This window comes from Harpia harpyja, chromosome 8, assembly GCF_026419915.1.
Source record: "Harpia harpyja isolate bHarHar1 chromosome 8, bHarHar1 primary haplotype, whole genome shotgun sequence".
NCBI lineage: Eukaryota > Metazoa > Chordata > Aves > Accipitriformes > Accipitridae > Harpia > Harpia harpyja.
Window position 1 is genome coordinate 2,905,260 of NC_068947.1, and position 27,704 is coordinate 2,932,963.

General features: G+C 41.0%; 1 protein-coding gene across 3 annotated transcripts; it reads left to right on the forward strand.

Moving 5' to 3' along the window:
• On the forward strand, window positions 1-24,745 carry ZFX (zinc finger protein X-linked). Of its 3 annotated transcripts, XM_052794912.1 has the most exons (8): window positions 1-127; window positions 6,133-6,221; window positions 6,672-7,238; window positions 16,034-16,183; window positions 16,383-16,526; window positions 16,619-16,753; window positions 19,307-19,447; window positions 20,932-24,745. In XM_052794912.1, the coding sequence occupies exons 2-8, from the start codon at window positions 6,161-6,163 to the stop codon at window positions 22,116-22,118; spliced, it is 2,385 nt and encodes a 794-aa protein (XP_052650872.1). In that variant the 5' UTR covers window positions 1-127; window positions 6,133-6,160; the 3' UTR covers window positions 22,119-24,745. The 3 variants fall into 3 exon arrangements, with proteins under 3 accessions (XP_052650872.1, XP_052650873.1, XP_052650874.1); XM_052794914.1 differs by lacking the exons at window positions 1-127; window positions 6,133-6,221 and adding an exon at window positions 8,350-8,427 and having other exon boundaries at window positions 7,114-7,238; XM_052794913.1 differs by lacking the exons at window positions 16,034-16,183; window positions 16,383-16,526; window positions 16,619-16,753.
• Window positions 24,746-27,704: the final 2,959 nt, after the last annotated feature.

Genomic DNA, 27,704 nt, shown 5'->3' on the forward strand with positions numbered 1-27,704 from the left:
CCGCCCGCCCGCCCCGCCGCCGCCGCAGCCGCCGCCGCCGCCGCCGCCACCACCACCACCGCGCTCGGCCCAGTCGCGCTGAGAAGAGGCCGCGCCGAGGCGAGCGCCGCCGCCCGCCACCCGCACGGTAAGCAGCCCCGGGGCTGGGTCCCGCCTTGCTCGGCCCGGCCCGGGCCTTCCCCTGCCCGCACCAGGCCGCGGCGCAGGCCCCGAGGAGGCCGCAGCTAGGCCGCGCCAGGGCTCCGGCAAAAGAGCGGGCCGCGGGGACCGGGACGGCGGGTTCGGCGCGGCCTTGGGCGACGGGGGCGGCGGCGTGAGGGGAGCGGAAGCGGGGAGGTTGCGGACCCGGGGGGGGGGAAGGCGGGCGAGGTCGGTGCCAGGCCCCGGGCCCGGCCGAGGGTGTTGGGGGGGGGGGGGGGGGGGTTCGGAGAGCGTCTGGAGGAGGAGACAAAATGGCGGCGTGCGGGGGGGGGGGGGAGGAGAGGGAGGGAGGGAGGGAGGCGGAGGGCGCCGGGCGCCATCTTGAATTAATCGCTCGCCAGAGCCCGTGCCGCCGCGCAGGCCGGGCCGGAGGGGGGAGCCCCTGGCCCCGCTCATCGCAGCTGCGGGCCGCAAGCTCCGAAGAGGGAGAGCCCGTAGCCTCCCCACACACCCCCCCCCCCGCCGCCGCCGCTGCTTCTCCCTCCTCCCCGCCTGCCAGCCAGCGAGTCGCAGGGGAGCTCGGCGCTTTCCGGCCCATGGCGGCTTCCTGTGCGGCCGCGCCAGGGCTGCCAGCCGTGCCCCCCCCCCCCCCCCCCCCCCCTCCTGCCGCGGCCTCCTCTCCTCTCCTCTGCTCTCCTCCCGGCCGGGAATTCGGGCAGCGGTGAGAGGTTCGTCCCCGGCCTCCTTCGCCCAGCCGCCCCGCAGGGGAGCCGGCTGTGGAGGCGCGGAGCCCCCCCTCGCCTTGGTGCTGGGTTCTCCTCCCCTCTGGCTATCCCCTCTCCTGCAGAGGCCCCCCCAGCTGAGTGGAAAGTAGTTTCAAAGGGGCACCCGGTACTGGTTATTTCCCTAATTTAGGTTTCGTTAAACAATTAGCTTGGGTGTCGCCCGGCTCGCCACATCCCCGTGAAATCTGGACAAAACCCGTTTCTTTAACCAGTTTTTGCAAATACCGAACTACAACAAAGAGGAAAAGACTTGAGATTTCTTACGAAATCGCAGTGAAAGCAGCAGTCCTGATTCTCCTGCCAAAACTGAGGGAGATGTATCAAGAAATAAACAACTACATGATTACACCGTCACGTTTGTAACATCGTTTTTATTCTTCCATTTATTCAACTAGTAATAATGGGGGTTGTTTCCAAGATAAGAATTGGATGCCATAGGAGTATAATTTTTTTCTGCCTTTCATGTGCGTGTGATGGAGAGCTTGTGTGTACATCGCATTCCCCGTAAGTGGGTCACGTAGGGAGAGTTGTGACACTGCAGCAATAAGTGTAGACTGAACCCACAGTCGTCTCATAACCACAGCGAAGCTTCGGGTAGCTCGGGGCTCTAACCCAATTGGGACATGCAAGGCGTGCTGCAGTTTTTAATGTGGTGTAGCAAGGCACGACGGGAACCTGGTTATGGTTGTACGCTTAAGTCATCTCAGCATAGGTAGGGGCCAGGGCTTGGAATTCTTGCTGTTTATGCCTTGATTTTTCTGGGAAGGGTCAGAGTTTTGCTGTGTGGGTATTTGGTTTTTGCCCTTACTGCAAATAAGTACTGTTCCTTCCTTAGGAGCAGGCAGAGGACTGTCTTACATATTTCTTTTTCATAAGGATGGCTTTTCTGAAGTTTCTCCTTTTTCTCTTTTTCCTTTTTTCCTATTTTCCCTTTCTTTGATGAGAGCAGAGGAACTGACAGTTTCTGTGCATATTAAAGCTCTTCCTTCTAAGGAACTCTATTTTTAAAGTTGTTCTCTCTTTAAAACGTGACAGCTCGTCTATTTATTTCATCTTGATTACCTCGCAAGGCCTATTGAGTCAAGGATTTGTAATGTGGCAAGACTAGTGCGCTGTCTGCGTTGCTTCTCTTGACTGATGGTACTCAAGATCAGCTTTCCAGAAAATACCCATTTTTATTTTGGGAGATTATTTTGTTGCTAATAGCCTAATACCATTTCTTCCATTAATATATAATTTCCTATCTGTCCTTCCACTTGAAAATACTGCCTTGACTTTCATAAAACCAAAACCAGCCAAGTCTCTGAATAAATAGGTAAAAATCAATTTGTAAGAACTAACTTTACACACAGAATTAGGTGTATTTCAGAGTTATATTAACTCTCAATCCATGTGAAGCTGGCACAAACCCAAGCCAAGAGAAAGACGTAGATGTTTAGCTCTTTTCAGAGGTATAAAACCTGGTTTTAGGTGCCTAGGCCTTTTCTGTCGTAGTGGTAGAAGAGCAGTTCCTGAATTACTGAGATTTGAACAAAGAGCCATGTAAATTTGGGCGTTGAGAAGGAGTAAGTGTAGGGATATGGCTGGGCACCTGCTTCTCCTTGAGAGTTTAGGTTCCCAGACTGGAACTGAAAATTGATTCTGTCTGCTTCGGTTCCAGAACCTGCTCCCGAGGTAAGTGTCGGCTGGAATATTTTGAAAAAAAACGAGAGAAGTTTCTGCCCTTCTTGAAATCTTGCAGGAAAATGAACTACTGGAATTGCTTCTTAGCCTTATGGTACCACAGAGCTTAGGGAGCTTGCCAAGGAATTTGAAGGTGTTCGGTGTGGTGTTCCCAACAAGAAGCTCTGGTATTTCTCGTGTTGCAGAACAGCGCCTTCATCACGGAGCCGCCGGTTGGTACAGAACCATGTGGCATACCTTCCTTTGCGTGGCTGAATCTTGGGCCCTTGTGCTGGCCTAATGCTTAGAAGAGGAGCAAGCGGGAAGAAACACAGTATTTTCTCATCTACTGGTTAGAATGCTCAAACCCTGAAATGATTTCAGGAAATTTTTAGGGTTGGTTTTGGTTTTGGGGTTTTTTTTCCCCACCCACCGACAAATGCCTGGATGCCTTTTTGGACTGCAGATTTTGATTTAGGCACCTTTATCATTTTAAACAGTTCAGTTAAATCCTGTCTTAAATGCCCGCATCCTCTTCTGGTCCTCTTTCTGGAGCAACTTTCTGTGGAGGTGGGGTCTGTGCCCTCGTGGAGCACTTCTAAAGTCTTCCTGGTCCTGCAGAGGGGTAGGAATTTGTGTATGTGAATTTGTTGGCTGGGTCAAGGTGCAAAAGCGCGTTATGGGAAACCTTATCTAGAAAGAAACTCATTCAGTGAAAGGGTTGGGGTTTTTTTTCTTCTTCTTTGGAACAAGTACCAAAGCATAAATCTGTGGCTTTTTTAAGACTCAGTCTTGAAAACCCATGTGCCCTGGAAACTTCTTCAGTTTGTGTAGAACCTGAGCCTATGTTTTGCAGCATAGTATGCCCCTGTAGGTGAAACGACCTTGCTGATACACAAGAGGCCATGCTGTTATGCAGAGCGTGCAGTTGAAGGTCTGCTGGACTGTCACTGCTGGTGGCAGTGTCTTTTTGAAACTGCACTGTCGTGAACACCACTGAGACTCATTGGTTTTACCGTCTGTCACCTGGAATCTGGGCAGCAGTGAGAGGAGCAGTGAAGAGATGGCATCAGCAGGTGTGTTTTGGAAGATGAGAAGTAGTGGCGGCAGCCTCAGGGTCGCATGGGTGAAGAGGATAGACGGAAGGACGATGGAGACCCTCACTCATAGAGACAGTGAGGAATTTGGGGAGAGGATAGAGAAAGTACATGCATGAATCATAAGAGGTAGGAATTTGTGGTGGCGTGATGGTTGAGTGATGAAAGCAGGAAGTGGAGAAAACGAATGCCAGTTCTTCCAGTAGCTCGTGGTGAACTGACACTTCAAGCTGGCTGGGTCCCAGCCGATCAGAGGCTAATATGTATGATAATACAATCCTCAAAAGCACAGGCAGAAACAGCATCTTGACTTTTCTCAGACAGCTGGACAGCGAGTGCTATCTTCTTTCATTTGTGTTGCCAGAGGAGAGAGGCAGTTTATTTCTGCCAACCCTTAATCCCCCCTGCCTCCTCCAGAAAAAAAAAAAAACAAAACCAACCTGTGAATTGCTGATACAGTCTTTGCTACAAATTGATGAGTAGCATGGTTTTGTGTGAACGATGGGAGTGTGCTGTAGTTGTAAGCTGGAGAGGTGAAATGACCGGGTGAGGAGGTGAGGAACGTAATATAGGTACAGGCACACAAGAAGTTGGAGAAGAAGCAACAGAAAAGAAGCAGCTAAACGCTGGACACAACACAGAAAAGATGACAAGATGAATAGGAAAGACATTTGTAATAGACTGGCTAGGTATATACTCTACAGATGGAAGTAAACCAATTTGGGTATGAGTAATTCTTGCTTAAATGGCTCTGAAACCTTGTTGTTCTGTTCTTGTTTCTGTGGCATGGCCGGAGCTGATTGCTGTCACTCAAGCTGTGTCTTGTATCTGAGGCTGAGAAATGCTTTTCTTCTGCTCGTGATTCTGAAAAAAGTATCTGTGTGAAGAGCTGTTCTGTTAATAGTGGGTGCTTCTGACAGAAATACTTGACAGTCAGAATAATTGTGAGGTGATTTATGTCCAGCTGGACACTACAATGATTTGTTAGCGGAGCTGTCTTTAAAATATAGGGGCCTTCCAACTGAACATCACACAAATACGGGACCCCTTAGGAAAACTTATTAGACTGCCGCTGCTTTTCCTCCTCCTGGCTGTATTTCTCCCTCAACCTGTAAAAATACATTTTCTGATATATAAATCAGGTGGTTAGCTGCAAAGATTTGAGAAAAGTTGAGCTAGAAAAATGATGAATTCTAGAAAATGCTTGCTACAGTTTATGGTTGTAGGTTTGTGTTTTGGAGTGGTGGTTAAATTTTTTCTTTTGTATAGCAGTTTCCCCCATGAAGACGTAATTAATGTAAATGTTAGTTGACGTAATTCGGAAAGGTTATGATTCTTACGGAAACCTTGGGCAGAATCTTAATGATTTCTCCAGGTCTTTTGTGAAAGTATCACAGGAATGGAGAGATTTCTGCCTGTTACTGTGAAAAATGTTTGGAGGAAGGAGAATCGCATCTTCCATTTGTACAGAAACACGAGCAGAAACATATAGGAACACTCTGTTGCCTCTTGCTGGTTCTGCACTTAGGAAACTAGTTGGATTAAGTGCAAGGGAGTAGTACAAGTTTATGTTAGATCACATTTTACCCAACTAGGTTTGCCTGATCCTAATTATAATGCACATATGTAAGCAGCAAAATTTAGATTGCTGTTTCAGATTTTAGTAAGTATTTTAACTTTGTGATCTTGTTTGGTTATTTTGTTAAGAAGATTGACATCTTAAGTTGTTATTATGCATTGAAGAAATGTTGACTTTCTGTGCAAAGAAATTTGGTAGAATATGACATTTGGTAATTTTTGAGAACTGGTGATATTTTTTAATACAAAAGCAAACCGGTACTTTGTCTCAGGGGAGGATTTTTTAAAATATTCATGCATCTGAGGTTTGAAAACATACGATGTTATGTTCTGGAAGCAGTTTCAATTCCTGAAGTGACATAAGAGTCACTTCCTCCTGACTGCCCAAGTATGAACACAGGGGGCATCAAAAGCAGCGTGCGTTTCAGATTACTGGCTGTCTACCTTTAACTTACCTTAGAGCTTTATTGATTTGACAACACTGTATTCCCCACCATCCAAAAAAGACTCGAGTGTGAACTTGTCTAGGCTTTGCCTTAATTTTTTTTTTCTTTGTAAGATTATGAGGAAATCATATTTTCATATCCCTTTATCAGCTGCTTCCGTGTTTGTGGAGCTGTGGGGTTTTGAGAAATGGACCGGGAGCGTTTGGGCTCACACTGCTCTTACTCAGACCCTGGGTGTTAGGTGTTCTAGAGTAGTATTTCTGGCATCCCAAACAGAGGTACCCTGAGTGAAATCTGGTCCATCTCAAAGTCAAGAGGTGTTAACTTCCATGCACCCAAAATTTCTGCTTTTCAGTGTGCAGGCAGAGACAACCTTCATAGCCTAATACAAGTTAAATAACCTTTCTTCTTTACCTTCTACAGACACTGTGACTGATGAGAGTTAAAGGCCATGGATGAAGATGGGCTTGAATTGCAGCCACATGAGCCAAATGCATTTTTTGATCCAACAGGTCTGTCAGGAGGTAGTATGTAGATAAGAGTGTTTGCATTAGATGCAACTGACTGTCGTTTATTTTGTCTTTGCTTAAAAGTGGTGTGCTGCATCATTGCTTTTGTATAGAGTAGTTGCTTTCGATTTTTGTTTGTTTTTATTACTCAGAGCAATATGAATGAGCTACTGTTCTGTCAAGTAATAGTTGTTTGAATGTTGGGGGAGAGTCTAAAAATTGGTAATCTTTTCCAGGAGAGAAAATGTTGTTCATCTTAGTTATGTTAACATCTACGGAGGACTTGCTCCCCTGTATATCTGCCTATCTTTATTGCTCCTAGGCTGTTATGCCTGTTTTACTAAATTGCAGCATAGTGTAAAAGTTGAAGTAAAATAGAAGTAATTTCAATTATTAACCACCTCATCTGAGTTAGTTTTACAATTTAACTGCTATTATAATTATGTTTTTCAGGAGCTGATGCAGCACATATGGATGGAGATCAGATTGTTGTGGAAGTACAGGAAACAGTGTTTGTTTCAGATGTAGTCGACTCAGATATAACCGTGCATAATTTTGTTCCTGATGATCCAGATTCTGTAGTAATCCAAGATGTCATTGAGGATGTTGTTATCGAGGATGTTCAGTGCCCAGATATCATGGAGGAGCCAGACGTATCTGAAACTGTCATTATTCCTGAACAAGTGCTGGACACAGACGTAGCTGAAGAGGTTTCTTTGGCTCATTGCACCGTCCCAGATGACGTTTTAGCTTCTGACATAACAGCAGAAGCAATGTCTATACCAGAACATGTACTGACAAGTGAGTCAATGCATGTACCTGAAGTTGGACATGTAGAACATGTAGTTCATGATAATGTTGAAGAAGCAGATATTGTCACCGATACTCTGGGAACAGATGTTGTTTCTGAGGAAGTCTTGGTGGCAGACTGTGCATCAGAGGCAGTCATCGATGCCAATGGAATCCCTGTGGAACATCAAGACGAAAAGGGCAACTGTGAAGATTACCTTATGATTTCCTGTAAGTGTCTGAGTAAAGCCATCAAAATTCTTATGATACGGGCTTGGGTGGTGCTTGAAATATCTGAGGGAGGGCTTACGACAGTACCAAAACCAGATTTTCTGTATTATTTAATGAAACGCAGATCACACAAATGTACTCAAATGGGGGTATTTTTAGGAACATGTACCAGCTAAGAATTCTGGTGAAGCTAATGGAGAGAAATACTGGCAAATGCATGTCTGATTATAAATTATTTCTGTAGCATTTTATAGCATATGAACAAAGAGTAAGAATTTCAGTAAACTAATGCCATATACTTGGTGAGAACAGAACGAAAAGAAATGTGACCTTGTTTGAAAACGCATGTATGTGCAGGTTATTAAGATTACTGCCAAGACATTAAGAAAACAAAATTATTTAATGGAAAAGGAAAAATAAAAAAAACCCTATTTTTCAGAAGTCCAAATGACAATTTGTTATCCTTGTCTTGTTTTTTGCTCAGCCCCCACCCTTTCCACCCCATTTATAGTTAGATACAGGTGACAATGTGGTTTTCTTTGCTGGGATGTGTTTTCTTCTCTTGATGAAGCAAAGGACGGAGGTATGCTGCTAACAGAGTAGCTATTGCTGCTCGTAGCTGAGAAGCAACTGTGAATATCTTAATCTCCCTTAGGAACAGCGGCACAATCCATTTGAATCGTGTTTCAAAAGACTTAAAGTAAAGGGTGGAGAAAAACAAAGCATATCATCAATACTTTTTCTACTGAGGATATCCATTTGTGTGAACTAGAGCTTGCTCTAAGTATGTTACTTATTATAATGATTGCTCAATGCAGCACCTAGGAACTTCAGAGTGTCGACCGAGTGTCGTAGAAATAGAAAAGCTCTGTTAGGCTGGTTTGTTTAATTGCCATTTCAGGCACTTCAGTTTTGTCTAGCATTAAATGACTCCATTGATGAGGTATACTTCATGCTCTGCTTCAGTTACCTTTTTTTTTTCCTTTTCTTTTTTTCTTTTTTTTCCTTTTTTTTTTTTTTAACCTTTGGACACTTTTTTGAAATGTATAATAACTTGTTTTAATTTTATATTCTGTACTTATGGATTTTAATGTTGCTTCTCCTTACCTAGGATCACTGCATTTCTTAATTTATCATCTCTTGAGTTCCTTGAGTAACCTTGTGCAGCCATGTTTTGAGTTTATATGAGGTACAGTTAATTCTCTATTATCTGGGAAAACAATGAAATGGGATAATGCAAAATATGGATAACGCAAAATATGGATAACACAAAATATTGTAAAATTAAGCTGCAAGATCATACTGAGGTGAAATAGGCCAGGGATGCTGCTCTCTGAAATAGTATTTATCCAAACTAATAAAAATGCAGTCTGTACAGTATGGTACAGATAAAACTTTCTGATTCTGGACCCAAGTTAGATCACATGAAAGCAGCTCAAATGCTTCTGCACCTGCAGCATAGTTAGGCAACAAAGTGGACAACCCACCTACGGGTAATTGAGGCCTGACTGCGTAAAGACTCTGGTGGTGATCCTTACCTGTTTCTTATCCCTGACTGTAGCTCTTTAAGATGCGGTTGCTCCCGTCTGTCTGCTCACCCTTCCCCTGCAGGTTGTCATCCTGCAGCATGAGCAGCAGTGAGGCCTCTGGGGCTGCTGTCGCAGGCACACTTTGCAAACTGTGTCTGTGTAAATTCACGTGAGAGGGGTGGGTAGATACGTGTCCCATTCAACCATTGCCAGTGGCCGAATGAGGACAGAATGCCTTGGTAGATGCCATATTGCATGATCCCTAAAATACCCACCCAGCTAGGAAGTCGTCTTAGATGTACGAGTCGTCAGTGGGTGGTAACTGGCAGAAAACAAAGGAATTTAATTGTTTGGTTTTGCTGGGATATTCTCCTTTTTCAGTCATCTATTTCTGCAGTTTCATACTTTATTTAACATTAAATGCCTCTTGATAGTCTTGCAATATACTTTGTTTAGATTCAGAACCTTAAAAAAGCCAGCATTTAAAACAATCATTATGCTACAAAACACGCATCTTTTCTGTTTGTCTTTAAAACGTTAAGTATGTTCTACAGTTCATTTTAAAGGGAAGTTCCCTATTACCACCTACTGTGTTTAAAGCCTGCATAACAAGTTCTTCTGGTTGTGAAGTCAGAGTCTAGTGCTTTTCCTTCAAGTAAAGACTATCTTGCCAAATAGTCTCTTCGTTGTACGGAAAACATTATTTGAATTGATTTCCATTTTTATTTTTGCCTTGGCAGTATATGTGTTTATTGATCTGTTTGACTGTCTCAGTGCTTTTAGTTGAACTTAGTATTAGGTGGTTTTTAAAAGGTAGTAACATCAGCCTAGTTTCTGATTTTTTTTCATCCTAACCTGTAAATTCGAGCTTGATTCTGGCAAACTTCCCTGAACTGCTGGGGCAGATGTTGGAATGTAATTTTGTCTGCCATTACAGTAGCCAAATGTAGCTGCTTCCCAGATCTGGAAGCTAGACTGGGTTCTTCAGGATGCTTTTGCCTGTCTTCTTTTAGCTAATCACTTGCAAAGCGGGGGGTGACACTTCGTGTTCTTTCTGTTGTAGGTTTCTCAGTCTGTATTCTTCAGTGGAAGTTATTGGCAAAATCTTTTTGCTATCTTCCTCCTATCTTGTGGCTCTCTCTAAGCGTTTCCATTTTTGTTCCTGATGAACTGAGTCTACATAGATTTTCTTAAGATAATTTTCTTAGCTTTATCCTGAAAATACCTGTTTTGAAATTACTAATCTATGTGTACTTTTTTTAATGTTGTGCTTTTAGCTTCTTTCCTCATTTCAAACTGGTTTGTCTTTTCAAAGAGTACAGTCCCTGTGGGTTTCATTCTGTGACTTTGCTTCAGTAAGCTCAGTATTTTAATATTTCTTTTCCCATTTAGATTTAATTTAGCTTCTGCATTGATACGCCTTTGCTTTTTTCATTTCCAAGATAATGTTTCTTGGCACAGCTTATATTATCACTTAACTTTTGATGTACTCACCTTTTTTCTTGGATACTTTGCCTTTGCCCTCAAGCTTTATTTTTGGTCCATGGTAGATTCGGGGCACTTACAGCAGAGCAGAATCAGATATTCATTCAACAAAGAATGCAAACTACTACTAGTTAGTAGCTTGAAAAGGATTCAAGAAGGTTTGATAAATCAGTTTTTCTTTCATGTACGCCATAACAAGCCAGTTCATGAGTTTGGTCAGGAACGGATAAATTGTGTGCTGGCTCACACTGGTACTAATTATTTGGTAGCAACTTTTAAGGCTTGGAAAATCGTTTCTCCATAAGTTAAATAGTAATGGTGAGATTAGCTGGTGTTTGTCAAAACAACAACAAAAAAACACCTGCGTTTACTAACCAAGGAAAGTAGTGCCTTATACCTGGCCATAAGATAGAAATGAAGATTTTTGCTTGTCTGATTTTACTCTGTTTGGCAAAGTAACACACGTCCTCTGGCATGAACCAGTTCCATAAGACAAAAAGTTGTATTCCGATATAGTCATATTTAATTGCAGTAAAAATGGTGAGGCACAAAGGAGGTTTGACAAGGGGAGTCTGGAGAGAGTGAAGGGTAGCCTCCCAAAGTTTAAGCTTCAGTTTTAGGAAGTTACGTGATGTTTGCAAATAACAGGGGCTATGTTATGTCCATCCATACCCTTACTTTGCTCTGAGTTAGATGTGTCTTTTTTTTGTTGTATCTCAATTTACACTTTTCATTACAGGAGTCAGAACCCAGGGTACTGAAAGAGAATAATGATTGCATAAATAAATACCTACCTCTTTTTCCCTGGAGGTTCTTAAAGATGCAGGGAATCATGTTTTTCTTCCTGTGAGATAGAACTTGCCACCATGCTTCTGCCTGACCACTGGAATGCACCAACAGTTGTTGCAGCCGAAGCTGCTCTGGAGGTCACCGTGAGAGGTGACGGAGATGAGAGTCCCCTCGGGCTGAGTGATGCCTCAGAGCTTAGTCTGATTTGCGTGCTGGGGAGAGCAGGATGAGAAGGACAAGTGTTAGATACCAGTTTGGAGCTCAGGAAGTTCTCCTCTGCTAGATTGCTGCCCTGAGGGGAGCTTCAGATGCATAGGGTATACTGTTGCTCTTGTGTAATGGCAATGGCATTACAATCAAAATAGAACAGATTTCTGTTTTGTCACAGGTTAGGAAACCTGCTTTGCTGTTTAAGAAGTGACTGGACAGTAAAAATAACTTCTTCAGTGGACTAGGAATTCTCTGCTATCGAGTGAAGTACAAGTAAAATGTTTCTATCACAGATAACTGCACAAAGCCTGTCTGGGGAATACAGCATGCTTTTAATCTGTTTTAGAGAAAACAGAATAGTTAGCAGTGGCCTTTTTCATTAAGGATGGTTAAATAGGGTTGTTTTGCCTGCTTACAAAATAGTGTCCCATGATACACATTTTTTTAGCAGCAAAGAGAATCATTTGGGAACATAAAGGCTGACAAAATAGATGATTCTCATCTAATTGCTCCATAGACAGATTTCAAGATCTGTTAAACTGGTGTAGAGACAGACTTTTTCTTAGAATGTTTGTAAGAATTGTTTTGGTGTGTTATTTAGCAATGAACAGCGTGTACTTGAAAAAGATGGAAGGTTTCTTAGTGCTTAAGTGAATTTTATCTTTTACAATCCCTTTATTTTCCTCATTAATCCCGTATAGAGGAGAAATGGTAGGAAGGAATAAATGTAAAAGCTTAGGGAAACCATTAAAAAAATAAAGACAGTTACAGATATTTGCATTTTTGTAGTTAGGAGTAAAAGACTGCAAGGCTACAAAGTCTGTATCTGCTGATCCAGTAAATATTGGATATAAGAAACTAAAACCAACTTCTTGGGGAAAGTGTATGTGTCATGGTTAAACAAAAGAGATACCATTTAAGCAAATGCAGTATGCAGGATCTTGGGCTAGCATTTATGCTACTATATGGGGAAACTGGCTTCAGCTGGGTTTTAAATATTGTTTTTATTATCAATACACAGGAGCTCGTTTCTGTCCCAAAAATGCCATTGGATATATTTTAATAGGAGGGTCAAGATACAGGAGATAATTATTCATTGGACATTATAGTTTATGACATTATATGATTTTTTTATTAGATGTAATGTTTTCTAGGAGACCAATGCTGTCATCGTGATAGAACACACATTAAACAATCAGTCTGTTGTTAGTGTTGCCTGCATCTTTTATTTCTTTGTTTTACTCTCTATTCCTTTTTTTAATCTGTTGCTCTCCTTTTGTTGTTTTCCTGTGGTAACTAGATAGGCTTTGAATATGCCATGTCTTTCATGTTGCTTGACACCTTTCTCATCTGTTTGTGCTTTTAATAAAAATTCAAGCATTATCTTTGTATGGAAGCAATTATTGCAACATTGGAGAAGCGCATAGGTTTTTTAGTTGTTTCTTGCAGCTCATAGTATGCAAAGAGCAGTCTGCTCTAATCAGTGAAGTCTGTGAAGAATGTCAGGAAACTAACCATAGAATGCATTCTTGCAATTTATGTAAAATAATGTTGTGTTTAATAATTTCTCCTTTTTTCTTTTTTTTTAACATGGAGAATTAGTCTGAATCTACTTGCTTACTGAAAGAAAGCTACCAGCTAGTAGAAAGAAAAAAAAAATCATACTTTTAAAGTTTTTAGTGTTCAGTTAATACGTAATTAAATGGAGGCACAAGGAACGACAGCATTTTTTCTAGCATGTGACTTGTGATGAGTGTAGTAACTGCCCAGCACCTCTACTGGAAAGGAAGTGGTTTCTTATAAGCTTAACTAATACTTTTAAGTCCTTTGGGGTTGGGGTTTTTTTTGTAATTTCAAAGAGGAACAGTGTGAAAGAAGATCAGTCATGCACGGTATTTGTGGGATCCCTTGATGGGCTGTGAATTCAAATGAAAAATTCAAACATCATCAGAGTTCCAACTTCAAACATTGATCAGTCAAGTATTTATGAATATCATTTTCTCTGATTGTGAGACTGAGATATGTGGAGAATGCAGAAACATAGGGAAAGTGTTAAATAGAAATCAAATTTCATAAATGCTGCCAGAGCATCAATGAATCAAGTGTAGGTAAATGCTTATGTAGCCATAGGAAAAAATATCATGGAAATGGTACTTTGTGTGATAGATACCCATTCTCTTTCATCTTGTTTGTCTCTTCTGATTTTTATCTTTTTTCCAACCTTTTTCTTTCCACCCTACTTTTCCTGTTACCTGTTTGCTACTATACTGCAAATGCTATTACTTTTCAAGGCCTTCAGGGACTTTAGTTTTTCAAGTATTACCATCTATCAAGAGTGAAATTTTTTCCTTTTGGATGAGAAAAGTTGGCCTAATATCCCTACACGTCAATTTCCTTACAGTTTAATGGCACTGTTAAAAAAATATTTAAACCAGTTGTTACATTTTTAAAACATTGTTGAATATAGAGGGAAATCAGGGATAAACAAACAAACTCTAAACGGTGGAATGATTTTTTTTAATCATGTTGTTTAAAAGATGACTTTGAACCTTGGAGAACTTATTTCAAAGAGTAAATGGAGAATATTTTTAAGATCTAGGATTCTTCTGTTGTGTGAATGTTATCAATGGATACTTCCATGTATGTATGGAAGTAAAAAACTCTGTTTTGGTTAAAAGAAACCAGCCTGTTTCACATGGTGCATGTAGGTTTGTTTTCTCTCTGATTGCTTCAGACATAATTTTCCTTCCTTGAGTATGTTCCAGCATCAGTTGAGCTTGGTGGCAGACTTCCCCCTTGGCTTCAGCGGTGTAAAATCGGTCTACGCTGATTTGAAAGCCTTCCAAGTACACGTGCGTGACACTGGAAACAGCCAAGTTAAAGGAGAACAACTACATAAATCTAGTGTAGGAACGAAAGCAAGGTTTTTTTTTTTGTTAGAGTTCCAGTGATGTTTGGTGTTTCATGCATATGCCAAAGAATTTATGAAAGTCTGCTCAATAACTGAATATACGTGCTGTGGAGCTACATTGTTAACATGATTCAAAAGAACATCTTAAGGTTTTTACTTTTGAAATGCTTTGGGGTTTCAGCTACAGGATGTTATGTTGTCCCGTGACATGAAGTCATTTTTTATACATCTTACTGCTTGAAGTATTCTGTATGGTGGCCATTGATCATGAACGTGGCATAAGACTATTTAATGTTCTTCTGCTGCTTTTTTGGTGAGGAGGGAGATAGACTAATTTATTTTAGTGCTTCATAATATAATGTTATTTATTTTTTTGTGTGAATAACATTGCCTGATTGAGAAACTGTACTTAAATACAGTTGTGTTTGATACAGGAGGCAGAACACGTGCTAGTTTATCTAATTTAAAGGCTAATTTATTGACTTCATGGCAGGAAAATATAGTCATGACATTTTGAGCTTTTTTTTTTTTAAGTCTTAAATGAAATGGAAGAGTTGCAGTTACTGAGTAGTAAAGCTATGATTTAGTTATGAGGGTAGTTTAATGAGTGCCAGTAAAATGAGCATACTTCATTAAGTATTTTGTATGTGCTAGGCATGGTAGTTAAAAATTCTACAGCATTTATGGGACAGTTCTTACACTTCCTTTAGTATAACTTTCATGTCGTCTTGTCATGAATTGAAGTTATGCATGGCTCTGAGGGAGCCATATTAGCCTCCAAAAGTGACTTTATGAACAATAAAGACACAAATTACAAAAGTATGCTGTCATGTTAGGAATTCTTAAATAATCTCAACCCTCAAACTTCTGGGGCTTCTGAAATTGGGAGATTCTCTGAAGGTCTTGAGATGCTGGGTTTGATTTTTGTGAACGCATATTTAGTATTTTTTTCTTGAAAACCCATGCTGGGTAAAGTAGATGGTGTGTGTGTGCGTGCCTGTGTAGAGTATGTCTTAAGAATCAGAAATGTGTTCCTCATAAAGCTGGATGTTAGCCATGTTTATGTGGGAGGCCTCGGAAGTTACGGCAATTCAAACTGAAGCGTGGTGTCGGTACAGTTCTGAAAGCAAGAGAACAAAATTTGAGATGATAGTAAGGAGAGTATATAGGGCTACAGCATAAAATCCAGTGCAGGTCCCTTGCAGTAAGGGCACCATGAACAATCAGTTGAATAGGTTCACCAGTGCTGTAGCGTCAGGACAGCACTTTGACACTGTCCTTGATCCCTCGGCTATTGAGTGGATGAGAAAAGTGGAGGGTTTTCTTCCTGTAGTTTTCATTTAGGTTTCCTCTCTAGTTAGCTGAAGAAGCATCAATAACACCGCTTTGCAAGGAGCCACGTCTGACTGGCAGCAATAGTACCACTTGCATTAGAGGCAAGGTTGAGCAACAGATAATGCTTTTGAAAAAAAACAGTTAATGGGTTATTAGTTGTGAGGGATAAAGCAATTAAAACTGAGAATAAGTGAAACTATGCCACAGAGTAAGTACTAATGTGCAGTTTCTTCCTACCACCATCTTGCTGCAGATCACTGTTTCCCTATTAGCATTGCCTGGTGTGGTGCTCATGCTTCTAGTCATATCACTGCAGCACTCTTGCACTTCCCGCTTAAGTAGAAGATACGGCTTGAATTTATTTTGGTGTTTATTGTCATTGTTTTCAAGGATATGAAAAAAATATTTATGGGTGTGTTCTTTATCACAACTTTTTAATTTTAAACTGCTTCCAAATTTGAGTAATAAAGTAATAAAGTCTTTCATGTATGTGTGTCTGTATATGACTGGGTAATTGTAATAACTTGTTTTTGTAGTGGATGATGCTGGTAAGATAGAACACGAAGGTTCTGCTGAAATTACCATGGAAGCAGAGTCAGAAAGTGGCTCTTGTAAAGTGGATGGCATTTGTCCAGAAGTCATCAAGGTCTATATATTCAAAGCAGATCCTGGAGAAGATGACTTAGGTAAAATATGCTCGTTTTAGAATACTCCAACCTGACATTTGAAATTTTGCATAATTAGAGCCTGTGGTTTCTCTCAAGTCATCTGTAAAGAGCTGTGGGTCTGATGTTAAAAGAGTGACAAACTTTCAATTTTTTGCAGTTTAGCATAGAATTTGAACAAAGCATATTTAAAATATTTTGTTCTGGTCTTCCTAATTAGGGGGCACAGTAGACATTGTGGAGAGCGAGCCAGAGAATGACCACGCAGTTGGATTACTTGATCAAAATAGCAGTATTCGTATTCCAAGGGAGAAAATGGTTTACATGACTGTAAATGATTCTCAGCATGAAGATGAAGACTTAAGTAAGTAGGTGGCTTTCATTTGGGAACAGGGATTTTCACTTTCAGCAGTACAGTGTTCCTATTAATTTTTTCTTGACTTCTTTTTCTCTTAGATGTTGCAGAAATAGCTGATGAGGTTTACATGGAAGTGATTGTAGGAGAGGAGGATGCAGCAGTGGCCCATGAACAGCAAATTGATGACACTGAAATTAAAACTTTCATGCCCATAGCTTGGGCAGCAGCTTATGGTAGGTAATACTCAATTCTTCCTGGTGACACTGTCTATAGCAAAATGTCAGGGATTGTTTTTTGGAGGGTAGTGGAGTATTTGTGCTTTTGTATTTGTTTTTAAAGTTTTAGTTTAAGAATGGTTTCTTGGCATAATGAGCCTTAAAAAGAGAAGAGAGAAGCTGTAAGGCAGGCTTCTTACTCCTATTTTAACAGGCATTTTCCTTCATATTTTCATGATGTAGAAGGGGAAGTACACGAGCTTTCAGCTGAAAAATTGCATCTCGTGTACATCTGTCCTTCACAGTTTTAGGACACAGTTAAGAGCTGGATTGGGAATAGAACTGAATATTTCTATTGGGGGGGGGGGGGGGTGCGCAGGAAGGAAGGAAGCAGATGGGAATATGTAAGATTCAGTGTAGCAGTGAAAAGCAACACTGACCTCTAGCTTGATTTAAGTGCTTTCTAGAAGGAACATATAAATATGTGATTTCACTAATGGAAATAATTAATTGATTAACAAAAAAGAAGCTGGAGGGAGACATCTTAAAATTATAGCAGAACCTTGAGAATATTTCCAGCATGCAGAACCATTTTTCTTGGTCGTTAGTATCTGAGCGCCAACTGGTGCACAAACTGATATCCACAACTTACGTAAACTGGTAGACCAAAATCTTATCTTAGAAATGTTTCCATATTGTCCCTTTCTCCTTCTAAATGAAGCAGAAGAAATAGTGGAGTAGAGGACAGAACTTAGGTTATATGTTTGCATGATGTGGATTGTGGTGATGGTGCCAGCAGACAAATGGTGGGAAAGGGCTGAGAATGCAATGGGGGCTAGAATCACGGACATAAGTCAAGGGAGGGCAAGATTTCAGGGAGCAGTGTGTGTTAAAAGTTGTTTAGGAGATGGATGGCAGTGCACCCAGAGCCTTATCTTTGGCCATATAGTGGTGAGCACAGTTTCAGTGGAGAGGGAAGGACAGAAGCCAGGTTGAGTGGGAATTAAAAGTGAAATTAAGTTCACTCGAAACAAAAGTTGTAGACTGAATGAACATTCAGTGATTTTGGAGAAGGAGGAGAAAGTGGAGCAGAGTGTGTTAAGAACAGAGAGACAGAATTGAAAGGAGAATTTGAGGATGTGGGAAACAGTGGAGTGATTGCATTGTCAGCAGTAAGCAACCTAGCAAGCAAGGTGAGAAGTGGGGGGAAAGGGAAGAAATAATGAAGCATGCAGGCGTGAAAATTGCAGAAGTTTGTTATCTGCGCTTCTTGGAACTCTTCTCCACTGAAAGAGGGTTTAAGAGCTGATAACAGTGGCATCTTAAAATGTTAAATTTGTTTCGCTGCTGTACTGTAGCAAAGCCCAGTCCCACTGTGCTTTATATTACAGCAAGTTTTTGCAATTTTATTCTAGTATTAGAAAATGTTTGAGGCCTGTTTTGTGTTTTACTCTAGAAGGAGTCATCATGCACCTGTTGCAAACTGTACTTTCTACATGTAAGATGTGAAATGGGTTTTTGCTTTCAACGTTTGTCACTTGCCACGTTTGCTGTTCAACACTTGAGCTAGCATATAGATCAGAATCTTCAGGCTCCGCACATGCCTGTTCCTGGCTCTTCAGTCTTCTTACATTAACCACGAATATTCATTCTCGGCACTCTACAAAGGGAAGAGCTATTGAGCATCTTGCACTTTCTTTCACTTCAGTCTTCCTGTCTTATTTGTGTGCTTTGGTTTCACTAGGAACTGTTGCCTTCTATTGATCAAGTAACTACTTAACCACAAAATCTGTTATTAAAATTTACTTGTGCCCTTAAATCACCAAGGTTAAAATGATTGCCAATAAATACCTTCCCGAATATATAGATATATTTACTGGAAATTTTCATGTTTGTTTTACATCCAGTGATACTGTTTCTGTATTAAACAGGAAGTTCTGTGAGGCAAAGATTGTTTCCCTCTTTCTGTTTTACAATACTGAGCATGCTCTTTGTTGCCAGTAGAAAGAATTTGTAAGTGTTAAAGCATCAGGTGTGCAAATAGTAAGAAGTGTACTTTGTGTGCAAGTTTATGGGCTGTTCAGAACGATTCTTTGATTGCAGTTCCAGTTCTAAAACTCGGTATGTGAGAAACTTCAGTCAGGTGAATTCAGGTGTCCAGAAGTGAATGGGAGCTCACACATGAATTTATTTCAGGACTGAGAAGAAAATCGGGCACAGGAAACATTGTGACATGCTATTGTTTACTGATGTTAAGCATTTGGGGCATAATTAGCAACAAAAACTGCATTTAAAGGAGAACTGTTCGCAAAATGGAAAACCATTAATTCCTCTAAATTGTGTACTCCTGTAAAATTAGGTTAACAAAGCCAATGCTTCCAGGTTCATAATACCAAACATAATTCGTAATTTACATACAGAGAAGTTTTGCAGCTCATCCTGTACGTTTTTATGGTTTGATTAAATGTCCAGATAATAGTTTATCATTTCTTTTATTACCATTGCAGAGTTTGTTGCTTGAATAATCTGTAGAGTGATGGCGGTAGGTAACTTTTTAACTTACCTTGTTAGGTAATAACAACGATGGCATTGAAAGTCGGAATGGCACTGCAAGTGCTCTTTTGCACATAGATGAGTCAGCTGGACTTGGGAGACTGGCTAAGCAAAAACCAAAGAAAAAAAGGAGACCTGAGTCGAGGCAGTATCAAACAGGTGAGTGAGTATCTGCTGGCTGGCTGTACTCTCATTCCTCTAGGCACTTATCCATGAACAGATGTACTTTGCTGATAGCATGTGCAGTGTCTTGTAAAAAACAGTGATTATTTTGGGAATTATTTTGTTGACAACACTTCTACATCATAAATGAGTGCATATTTTACTTTAAATTTAAATACATAGTTGGTTTGGATTGTGGGGGTTGTTTTAAAGGAAACCATCTCTGACACAGAAAAAAATCAGTATCATAGTAAAAGGTTAAAAACTTATATACTTAACTTACCACACCATTTTTAATGTTTAGTGTAACTTTTTTAAAGGTGATGTTAGATGAACAGTGTTCTGCAATAGTGCTTTTTAAAACCCCTTTTTGTCTTTATTGAAAATGTATTGAACAATAAATTTCATTGTATCTGCTCAATAAGTAACTGGAAAATCTGAACATTTACACTACCAAATGTAATATATACTTCTATACCCTTTTCTGTTTTAATTGTGAAATAAATTGCCTTGAAGTTCACGCCAATGTTCTTACTTGCATCTCTAAGAACAGATGCACTGCTTTGGCATTGTTTGGTTTCTGCTGTTGCTGTGTTATGGTCTGAATGATTTATTTGGTCTGATAAATTTGAAAAAGCACACAAGTCTTTTCTTTAGTAGCTTTGCCTTAAATGATACTAAAAGTTTCTTTCCAAATTGTGACTTAACTGTAGGAGTTCTGGTTTGTCTAGCACTGAATCAGTAAACCAGGCAAATTTTGATCTTAAAGTTTGCTTTTTCTATTTCCAGCTACCTAGTCAGTTCTCCTTCTAAAACATTTTTGGAAAAGAGAGCTTTTTAGCATGCCTAGACAAATTCAGGGTAAACAAATCAGCCTGATGGATGAGTCCAAATAAGTTCCAAAGCTTTGAGGTGTGTCCGTATGTGAAATGTGTTCTCGCTGATTCCTGCTTGATACCTCTTCAGATAGTAACTGTGACAGATGGCACAAGAAGGAGGTGTTAGTTTGGGGACATGTGAATGGTAGTCAGTGGTAGGTGATTAAACTGCCAGATTAAACTTTACATACAGATGCGTGGAAAGTCAAAGAAGATCGTGTGCTACGCTTACTATGCGATACTCAGTTTAACAAGTTGGCTGCTGTTCTTTGCACCAGCGTGGGTTTCTGCATGTATTTAACGTGTGAACTCGGTCAGAGTTCTTCAAAGTAGAATTATTTGAGGTGAAGAACAGCTGGGTGATGCTTTGGTTGTCTCCATCAAAAAACAGTATTTCCTTTCTCCTGATAATAAAAATGAATGAAAGTAGTAATTCCCTCAATTTCTTCTACCTAACCCAGTAATAAGCTTGTTTGTTATATAGTAAAGTGTGTGTGTGATCTTATTTAACAATTCATCTTATTGTTAAGGTTGAAATAGGACATTTATTGAAGTGTAATATTGTTGTATAATATTAATGAAGGGGTTTTTATTGTTTTTCAGCAATAATCATTGGCCCTGATGGTCATCCGTTGACAGTCTACCCCTGCATGATTTGTGGAAAGAAATTTAAATCTAGAGGTTTCTTGAAAAGGCACATGAAAAACCACCCGGAGCACCTTCTTACTAAGAAGAAATACAGATGCACAGACTGTGATTACACTACGAATAAAAAAATAAGTTTACATAACCACTTGGAGAGTCATAAGCTGACCAACAAAACAGAAAAGCTTATTGAGTGCGATGAGTGTGGGAAAAGCTTCTCTCATGCAGGAACTTTATTTACTCACAAGATGGTGCACAGGGACAAAGGAGTTAATAAAATGCACAAGTGCAAATTCTGCGATTATGAGACAGCAGAACAAGGATTGCTGAATCATCACCTCTTAGCTGTCCACAGCAAGAACTTTCCTCATATTTGCGTGGAGTGTGGCAAAGGATTTCGCCATCCGTCAGAGCTCAAGAAGCACATGCGAATCCACACTGGTGAAAAACCGTACCAGTGCCAATATTGTGAATACCGATCTGCCGACTCTTCTAACTTGAAAACTCACGTAAAGACTAAACACAGTAAGGAAACGCCATTCAAATGCGATATTTGTTTCCAGACTTTTTCAGATACCAAAGAGCTACAGCAGCATACGCTTATGCATCAAGAAAGTAAAACACATCAGTGTTTGCATTGTGACCATAAGAGCTCAAACTCGAGTGATCTGAAACGACACATAATTTCAGTCCACACAAAAGACTATCCTCATAAGTGTGATATGTGTGATAAAGGCTTTCACAGGCCTTCGGAACTGAAAAAACACGTGGCGGCTCACAAGGGTAAAAAATTGCACCAATGCAGACATTGTGACTTTAAGATTGCAGATCCGTTCATTCTGAGTCGCCACATACTCTCAGTTCACACAAAGGATCTTCCATTCAGGTGCAAGAGATGTAGGAAGGGCTTTAGGCAACAAAACGAGCTGAAAAAGCACATGAAAACACACAGTGGCAGGAAAGTTTATCAATGTGAGTACTGTGAGTATAGCACTACAGACGCCTCAGGCTTCAAACGGCATGTTATTTCCATTCATACAAAAGACTACCCTCACCGTTGTGAGTATTGCAAGAAAGGTTTCCGAAGGCCTTCAGAGAAGAACCAGCACATTATGCGGCATCATAAAGATGTTGGGCTGCCTTAAAGTCTCTTTCACAGACTTACGGCTGGAATTAGAAAGGAGTTTTGCCTTTCAGGCAGTTAGCTTATTTTAAAGCCAATCACCTGCGATCACACACAAAAAAAAACAACAAAAAAAACATACTGTGCATTTGATTTGTTGCTGTATAAAAATAGGATTATTGCTTCTAGTTGACTTTTATACCTTTTGTTCAATAGCGTGTTCTGAATTCTATTCAGTTTGTTTAATAAATGAAGAAAAGATGGCAACAATAAAGTTGCATTTAATAAAGTAAACCCTGTCTCTTACTGAATTTTTCAACCGTAATAGTTTATTTAAGTATATTTATCTTACTGACCTCGTTGATACTCACAGTGTCCATGTTAATGCAGTTTTGTCGTGAATTTTAAAAATAGGAAATTTCTCTTGATTAAAATTGTCAGGGGTGTGTATAAAATGGGGAATTGTGATGTTGAAGATAAAGTCACTAGGGCCCACCTGATTGTCTTGTTTTGACTATACAGACTTTGTGGCAGGTTAACTATTTTCCATTTGAGGAGTTACACATCTAACTTTATTGCGGAAAGCTATTCTGCGTTTCAATTCAGGTTTCAGAGAGAAAAATATTTTAAAAACTAGTTTGGGGCATTTGTTACCTTTCTTTGGCGAATTTAAAAGTATGCTCAAACATGTTTATTCTGTGCTTCTTTGTCTTTGAAAGGTTTTGCGTGTTACAAATGAGTTGGGTTTTTTTTTCAATTTACTGCTGTCTTAATGTTGGAAACGTAAAATACTGTTGTTGTTCCATTTGCAGAGTTAATAGATCACAACTGTCTGTATGTGCCGGTAAACGTACCTCAAACTTAATGCTTTTATGTATATTGGTATTTCTTTGAAAGAACAGTTTCTGGTTCAAGTCACATTTTTATTGTGAGTTGTTTTAGAATAAAATTTAAGACCAAGAGGTGCCTCCATTTTGGAAACGGAGATATTTACAGTGAGGGCTTCAGAGGGGGATGGAGCGGAGCAGATGCGTTCATAAGGAGTAGAGATGTTTTAATGTAGATATCCTCAATAAGAAAAGTAACTTACGATAGAACTGTTTCTAAATTGAATGTTTTTCCTGAGCCATTAGCAGCTGCATTAAGCTGCTGTTTATTAATTAGTGCAGTATCCAGAATTAACCCAGTTCTTTTAATCTGTTTATAAACAGCTGGGAGAACATTACAATTATTATATGCAATTTTGCCACCTGAAGACTATTATAAAATAGCACCATAGCATTTGCTAATTACAGCATAAATGTACCAAGCATGAAGTCATGTACCTTAACAACAACTGTGGAGCAAAAAACCCAAACCATTTAATTACATGCTAGATTTTAGGACCCAGCCCCGCTCCCCTTGCTTAATTTCCCACCAAAGCCGCTGGTCGATGATGGATTGCAGAATTCCGACCCGGCTGCCTGCCGGATTAGGATAGATTTGTAACCAGCAGCTCGCTAGCGGAAAGGGTTCAGAGCCTGGCCCAGTGTTGACTCTTGTTTCTAGGCAGGTAAAGTTAGGAATGATTTCAGGTTTGGGGTGATAAAGGGACAAAGGTTTCCTTTCAGATGTGCATCTGCTAAGCCTTTTGTATTTTGTTTTGTTACCGAGCCCCGCTCCTACTTCTCAGCCCTCCTGTTTCACTGTAAGCCGAAATACTTGTGTTTAGTTTGCAGTTCAGGAGAGTCAAATGCCATGTCACTACCTTTATTGTATAATGTTTTTTTCTTTTGACGCCTGCGTGACAGTGCCCCCAGACTTGTCCGACGTGCTCTTGTATAATATTGCTACTAACGGGCCGTGAACCTTTAGTGTGTAATACCCAGATGTGCTGCACTGTGCCTTCGTTGAAATCCCCGGTGAAGTCAGTGGATTTTCTACATGGCCGTAGCTCTGTCTGTTGCCTACTGATTGCCAAATCAGACGCAGTAAAACCCAGTAGAGATTTTCCATTCGTGTCTCGCAGAGTGCCCTCCTGTGACTTCCCCCCCCTCCCCTTATGTTCAAGCGTTTTCTAACTGGAAACCTGAAAAGTGTACAAAATCTGCGTAAATTCCCATAGCATTGCCGAGGATTTTAGCCATTTTGAACTTTATTTTTTTAAATAAGCTGAAAGACAAAGAACACAATTTTACACATTTGCTTTCTCTTACGTAGCCTGGAATCATACACACTTTTTTTTTTTTAAAGCACAATGTTGGAATTTTTTTTTTTTTTTTTTATAATTAAGGGTTTGGTCAAGTGGATTTTGTAAAATGTATTTGTCTGTATAAAGAGAAAATGAAATTATAGTTATTGTTAATGTACTGACATTAGTTACAGGTTAGTTTTAATTCTTAAATAATTTGCTTAGCAAATGCTATAAAATGGATGTTTCAGTTTAATGTTTAAAAAAGGTACAGATTTTTACAAGGACATAATATAAATTATTGTTCTGTAGAAAATACCCTGTTAAATATTGTATACGTCCTTCCCTCTGTACACTTTGTAAAAAAGACAAAAGAAAAAAACAAAATACATAGAATCATATAGGGATGTGTGACATTATTGTAATTGTGTACTTGATAATAACGTGAAAAAATAAAATTCAAAATATTTTCCTGTTAATGAACGTTTAGTCTATTTGATGCCAATACTGGGATCAGGCGTTCTGAGGGACACGGTCATCTGCAGCTCTGGTGCTTATTTTTCTGCTCCCCGCTTTGCAGCTCATTTTGTGTAGTACTGGGGCACGGGGGATTCGATCCCTCATTGGGTTGAAAAGTACCTTTACGAGAAAGTCCGCAAAAGTGAAAGGCAGGGACGGCGGGTCTTCGAAATCCATTTTAATGCCTTTTTTTCTATTAAAGGATTCACGTCTGTTAAACTTCTTACAACGCCTTCACGTTTTTCGGCGAGGTGGTTATCTACTAAGCGCTACGACGCTGTCCCCATTAAATTAAACGGCGCACGCGGGAAGTATTTTATATTATATATTTTATATCCCGCTTTTAACGGTGCGTGTGACCTGACGCCAACCCGCTGCCACCACTGCCCTCGGGACAGAATTGTCGCTGCCTTCTGTCCCTGCCCGAGAAGGGAGGAGGTGAAACGTGGAGGTGGCTTGTCTGCTGGCCCAGGTATCGTCAGGGAATTTAGTCCAATTAGTTTACTCTTGCTGGATACCTTTAGGAAATGCTGACTCACTCGCTCCTCACCTTGGTCCATCGCGCGGCCGGGCTGGCGCTGGGCAACTCTTCATGGCAAGAAGCTGCCGCGCCGAGTTGCTGGCAATCTGCTTTTGATTTGATTTGTTTTCTTGTTTCCTCCATCTACCCGATGTTCCTCAACCGCTCATCGTGAAACCGTACGCTGAGTACCAGAGCCGTGGAGGGCGCTGGAGAATAAATACGCCCGTTTCTGGCCGCTGCGAGGAGGAGCCGGGAGCAGTTACCAGCTCTAGCTCATGCAGACTAGCAAATCCCACCCTCCCCTTGGACCTACCCCCCCTTCCTCCCAGATTTCCTTATGGGAAAGCCGCCCTGCTTCGCCACCGGGCTCTGCCGAAGGCTCCCCGGCTCGCCCAGGTGCCGGCAGCCCGCGCCGGTGACGTCCCCCTCGCTGGGACACGGCACGGCAGCAAAAGCACCCAGAGCCTGGATGCCCACCTAAGAGTTCTCCGACAGCCTTATTTGCGAGCCGAAAGGCTGTGTTGCTAATTAGGGAAAGAAGCAGCTGGCTAACGGCTCACTGCGGTTCGCTGGCTTATTAAAGGTAGTAATTAAAGAATATATCATTAATAGGAAACATAACTAGTACGTTAACAATTGTGACAGGTAGAAAACCGAACGAGGAGTGGCAAAGACGATATAGATAAAAGGCAGGAATGCCAAAAACCTTTCACTAGGTGGAGAAGTTTGAAGTTGTTTCGGTTTCCTTGAAACGCTGATGCAGAAAAGGCAAGCATTTCAATATTTTTTTCTTTTCTAAAAGGAGCAGAACTAACAAATGAGACTGGGGATCTTTTTTTCTGGACTTGTGGCAATCAAGAATGCTATTGATTTCTATAGGCGATGAGCACTTTAAAAACTGCAAGCACAGGCGGTTCAGAAGCCATGTAGCATACAGACTTCTGTAATATTTACCCAAACTCCACAAATCTGCAAAAATATTACTCTTCTATTGAAGACAACACTTAGCGGGTCATAATGGCACAAGCCCAGGCAAAATACCGGGATAAAGAATTGCTGCCGTTGGGACCAAGTATAAAGAACCTGAAGGGAACAGAAAAAGAGGTAAACACGACGAAGGCATCCTATGCAATAAATACAGGCCACGTATATATGCCCTAGCTTTGAACAAGCTCGTTCAACACCTTGGTAGCACAGAGCCCATATGCCGAGCTGTCCCTGGCAAGAAAGCGCAACCCCCCCGCCGTGCCCAAGGGATGTCTGTCTGTCCCACCGCCCCGAGATGCCAATGCCCTCGTGCTGGCCGGGGGCTAAGGTGCCTGACCGAGCATTCCGGAGTCGGTTTTGAGGAGCCAAGTGCTTGAAATCAGGTTTTTGACTGGAAAACTTACACTCCGTAATCGAAGCCCAAAACCAGAGGGTCACCAGAAAGCACCGGCCCTGACGAGGGCATTTCCAAGAGGGACCACAGAGATGTTCATGCCTTAGGAAACAGAAAGCCACACAAACTGCTCGTTTAGAGATTTTTTTAAACCGAAGTCTAGCAGCACGGGTCCGAAAGTCCTGCCTCATCCTATTTAGACTTCTTGATCTCGGCTCAGTTGCTCACATGTAGGCATCAAAAGTCACTTGTGATCATTTTGGGATTGCCAGGTGCTAGGCAGGCACCGGGGGGGGACCCGCACCCCGTGGGCTGGTGCCCAGAGCATCTCCCGCGGCGCTTGGAGCCCATGGAGGGGTAGCGACATCCTCCAGGGACGCTTTCTACTTGCATCCAATGGACAGGATGAGTCCTTTGAAACAAATAGGGATGAAAAGACACTTTTGTGATGTGCAAAAAAGGCGATAACACAGACCTGATTTTTCTCTTGCACTGGCACGAATCAAGAGTCTTGTTAAGGCTGATACTGTAAAGTCAGCTTTAAGACTAGGACGTGTTTTGTCTGACCCAGCCCAGGAAAACAAGGAATGCCAGGATTGTATCCATTTGGAAGGATGAATCACAGCTAACAAGCACTCACAGGTACGGGAGCTGGGATGTTACAGCAGGGCAAACGACTGGCAGAAGCAGAGCATGCTAAGAATAAAGTACTTGAAACTGAGAAAATTAATACATAGTTTTTATATTTACTATATTTTTAAATGTAATTATGATATCATTAATATCATTTTGCCTATCGATCACAGACCTACTAAGAGAGCACTTTAGTTTCCTTACTTGTTAGACTTTTGACGCAGCGTTTTTTCCTAGGAAGCCTCTGCCAAGGAGCAGTGTGAATTCTCTGTGGGCAGCCGGAGCGATGCTGACACTTGATCAGACCCACGGAGCTCCTTTGCAGCAGTACCCAAAGCTGGCATCTCTCCGGACAGTCGACCGGTATCACAATAAACCTAAC

What these genes read in the sequence shown, in the direction of transcription:
- ZFX (XM_052794912.1), top strand. Translation starts at nt 6,161, where the DNA reads ATGGATGAAGATGGGCTTGAATTGCAGCCACATGAGCCAAATGCATTT. An exon ending in TCCTGGAGAAGATGACTTAG is followed by an intron (nt 16,184 to 16,382) that starts GTAAAATATGCT and finishes CTTCCTAATTAG; the next exon opens with GGGGCACAGTAGACATTGTG. An exon ending in GTCGAGGCAGTATCAAACAG is followed by an intron (nt 19,448 to 20,931) that starts GTGAGTGAGTAT and finishes ATTGTTTTTCAG; the next exon opens with CAATAATCATTGGCCCTGAT.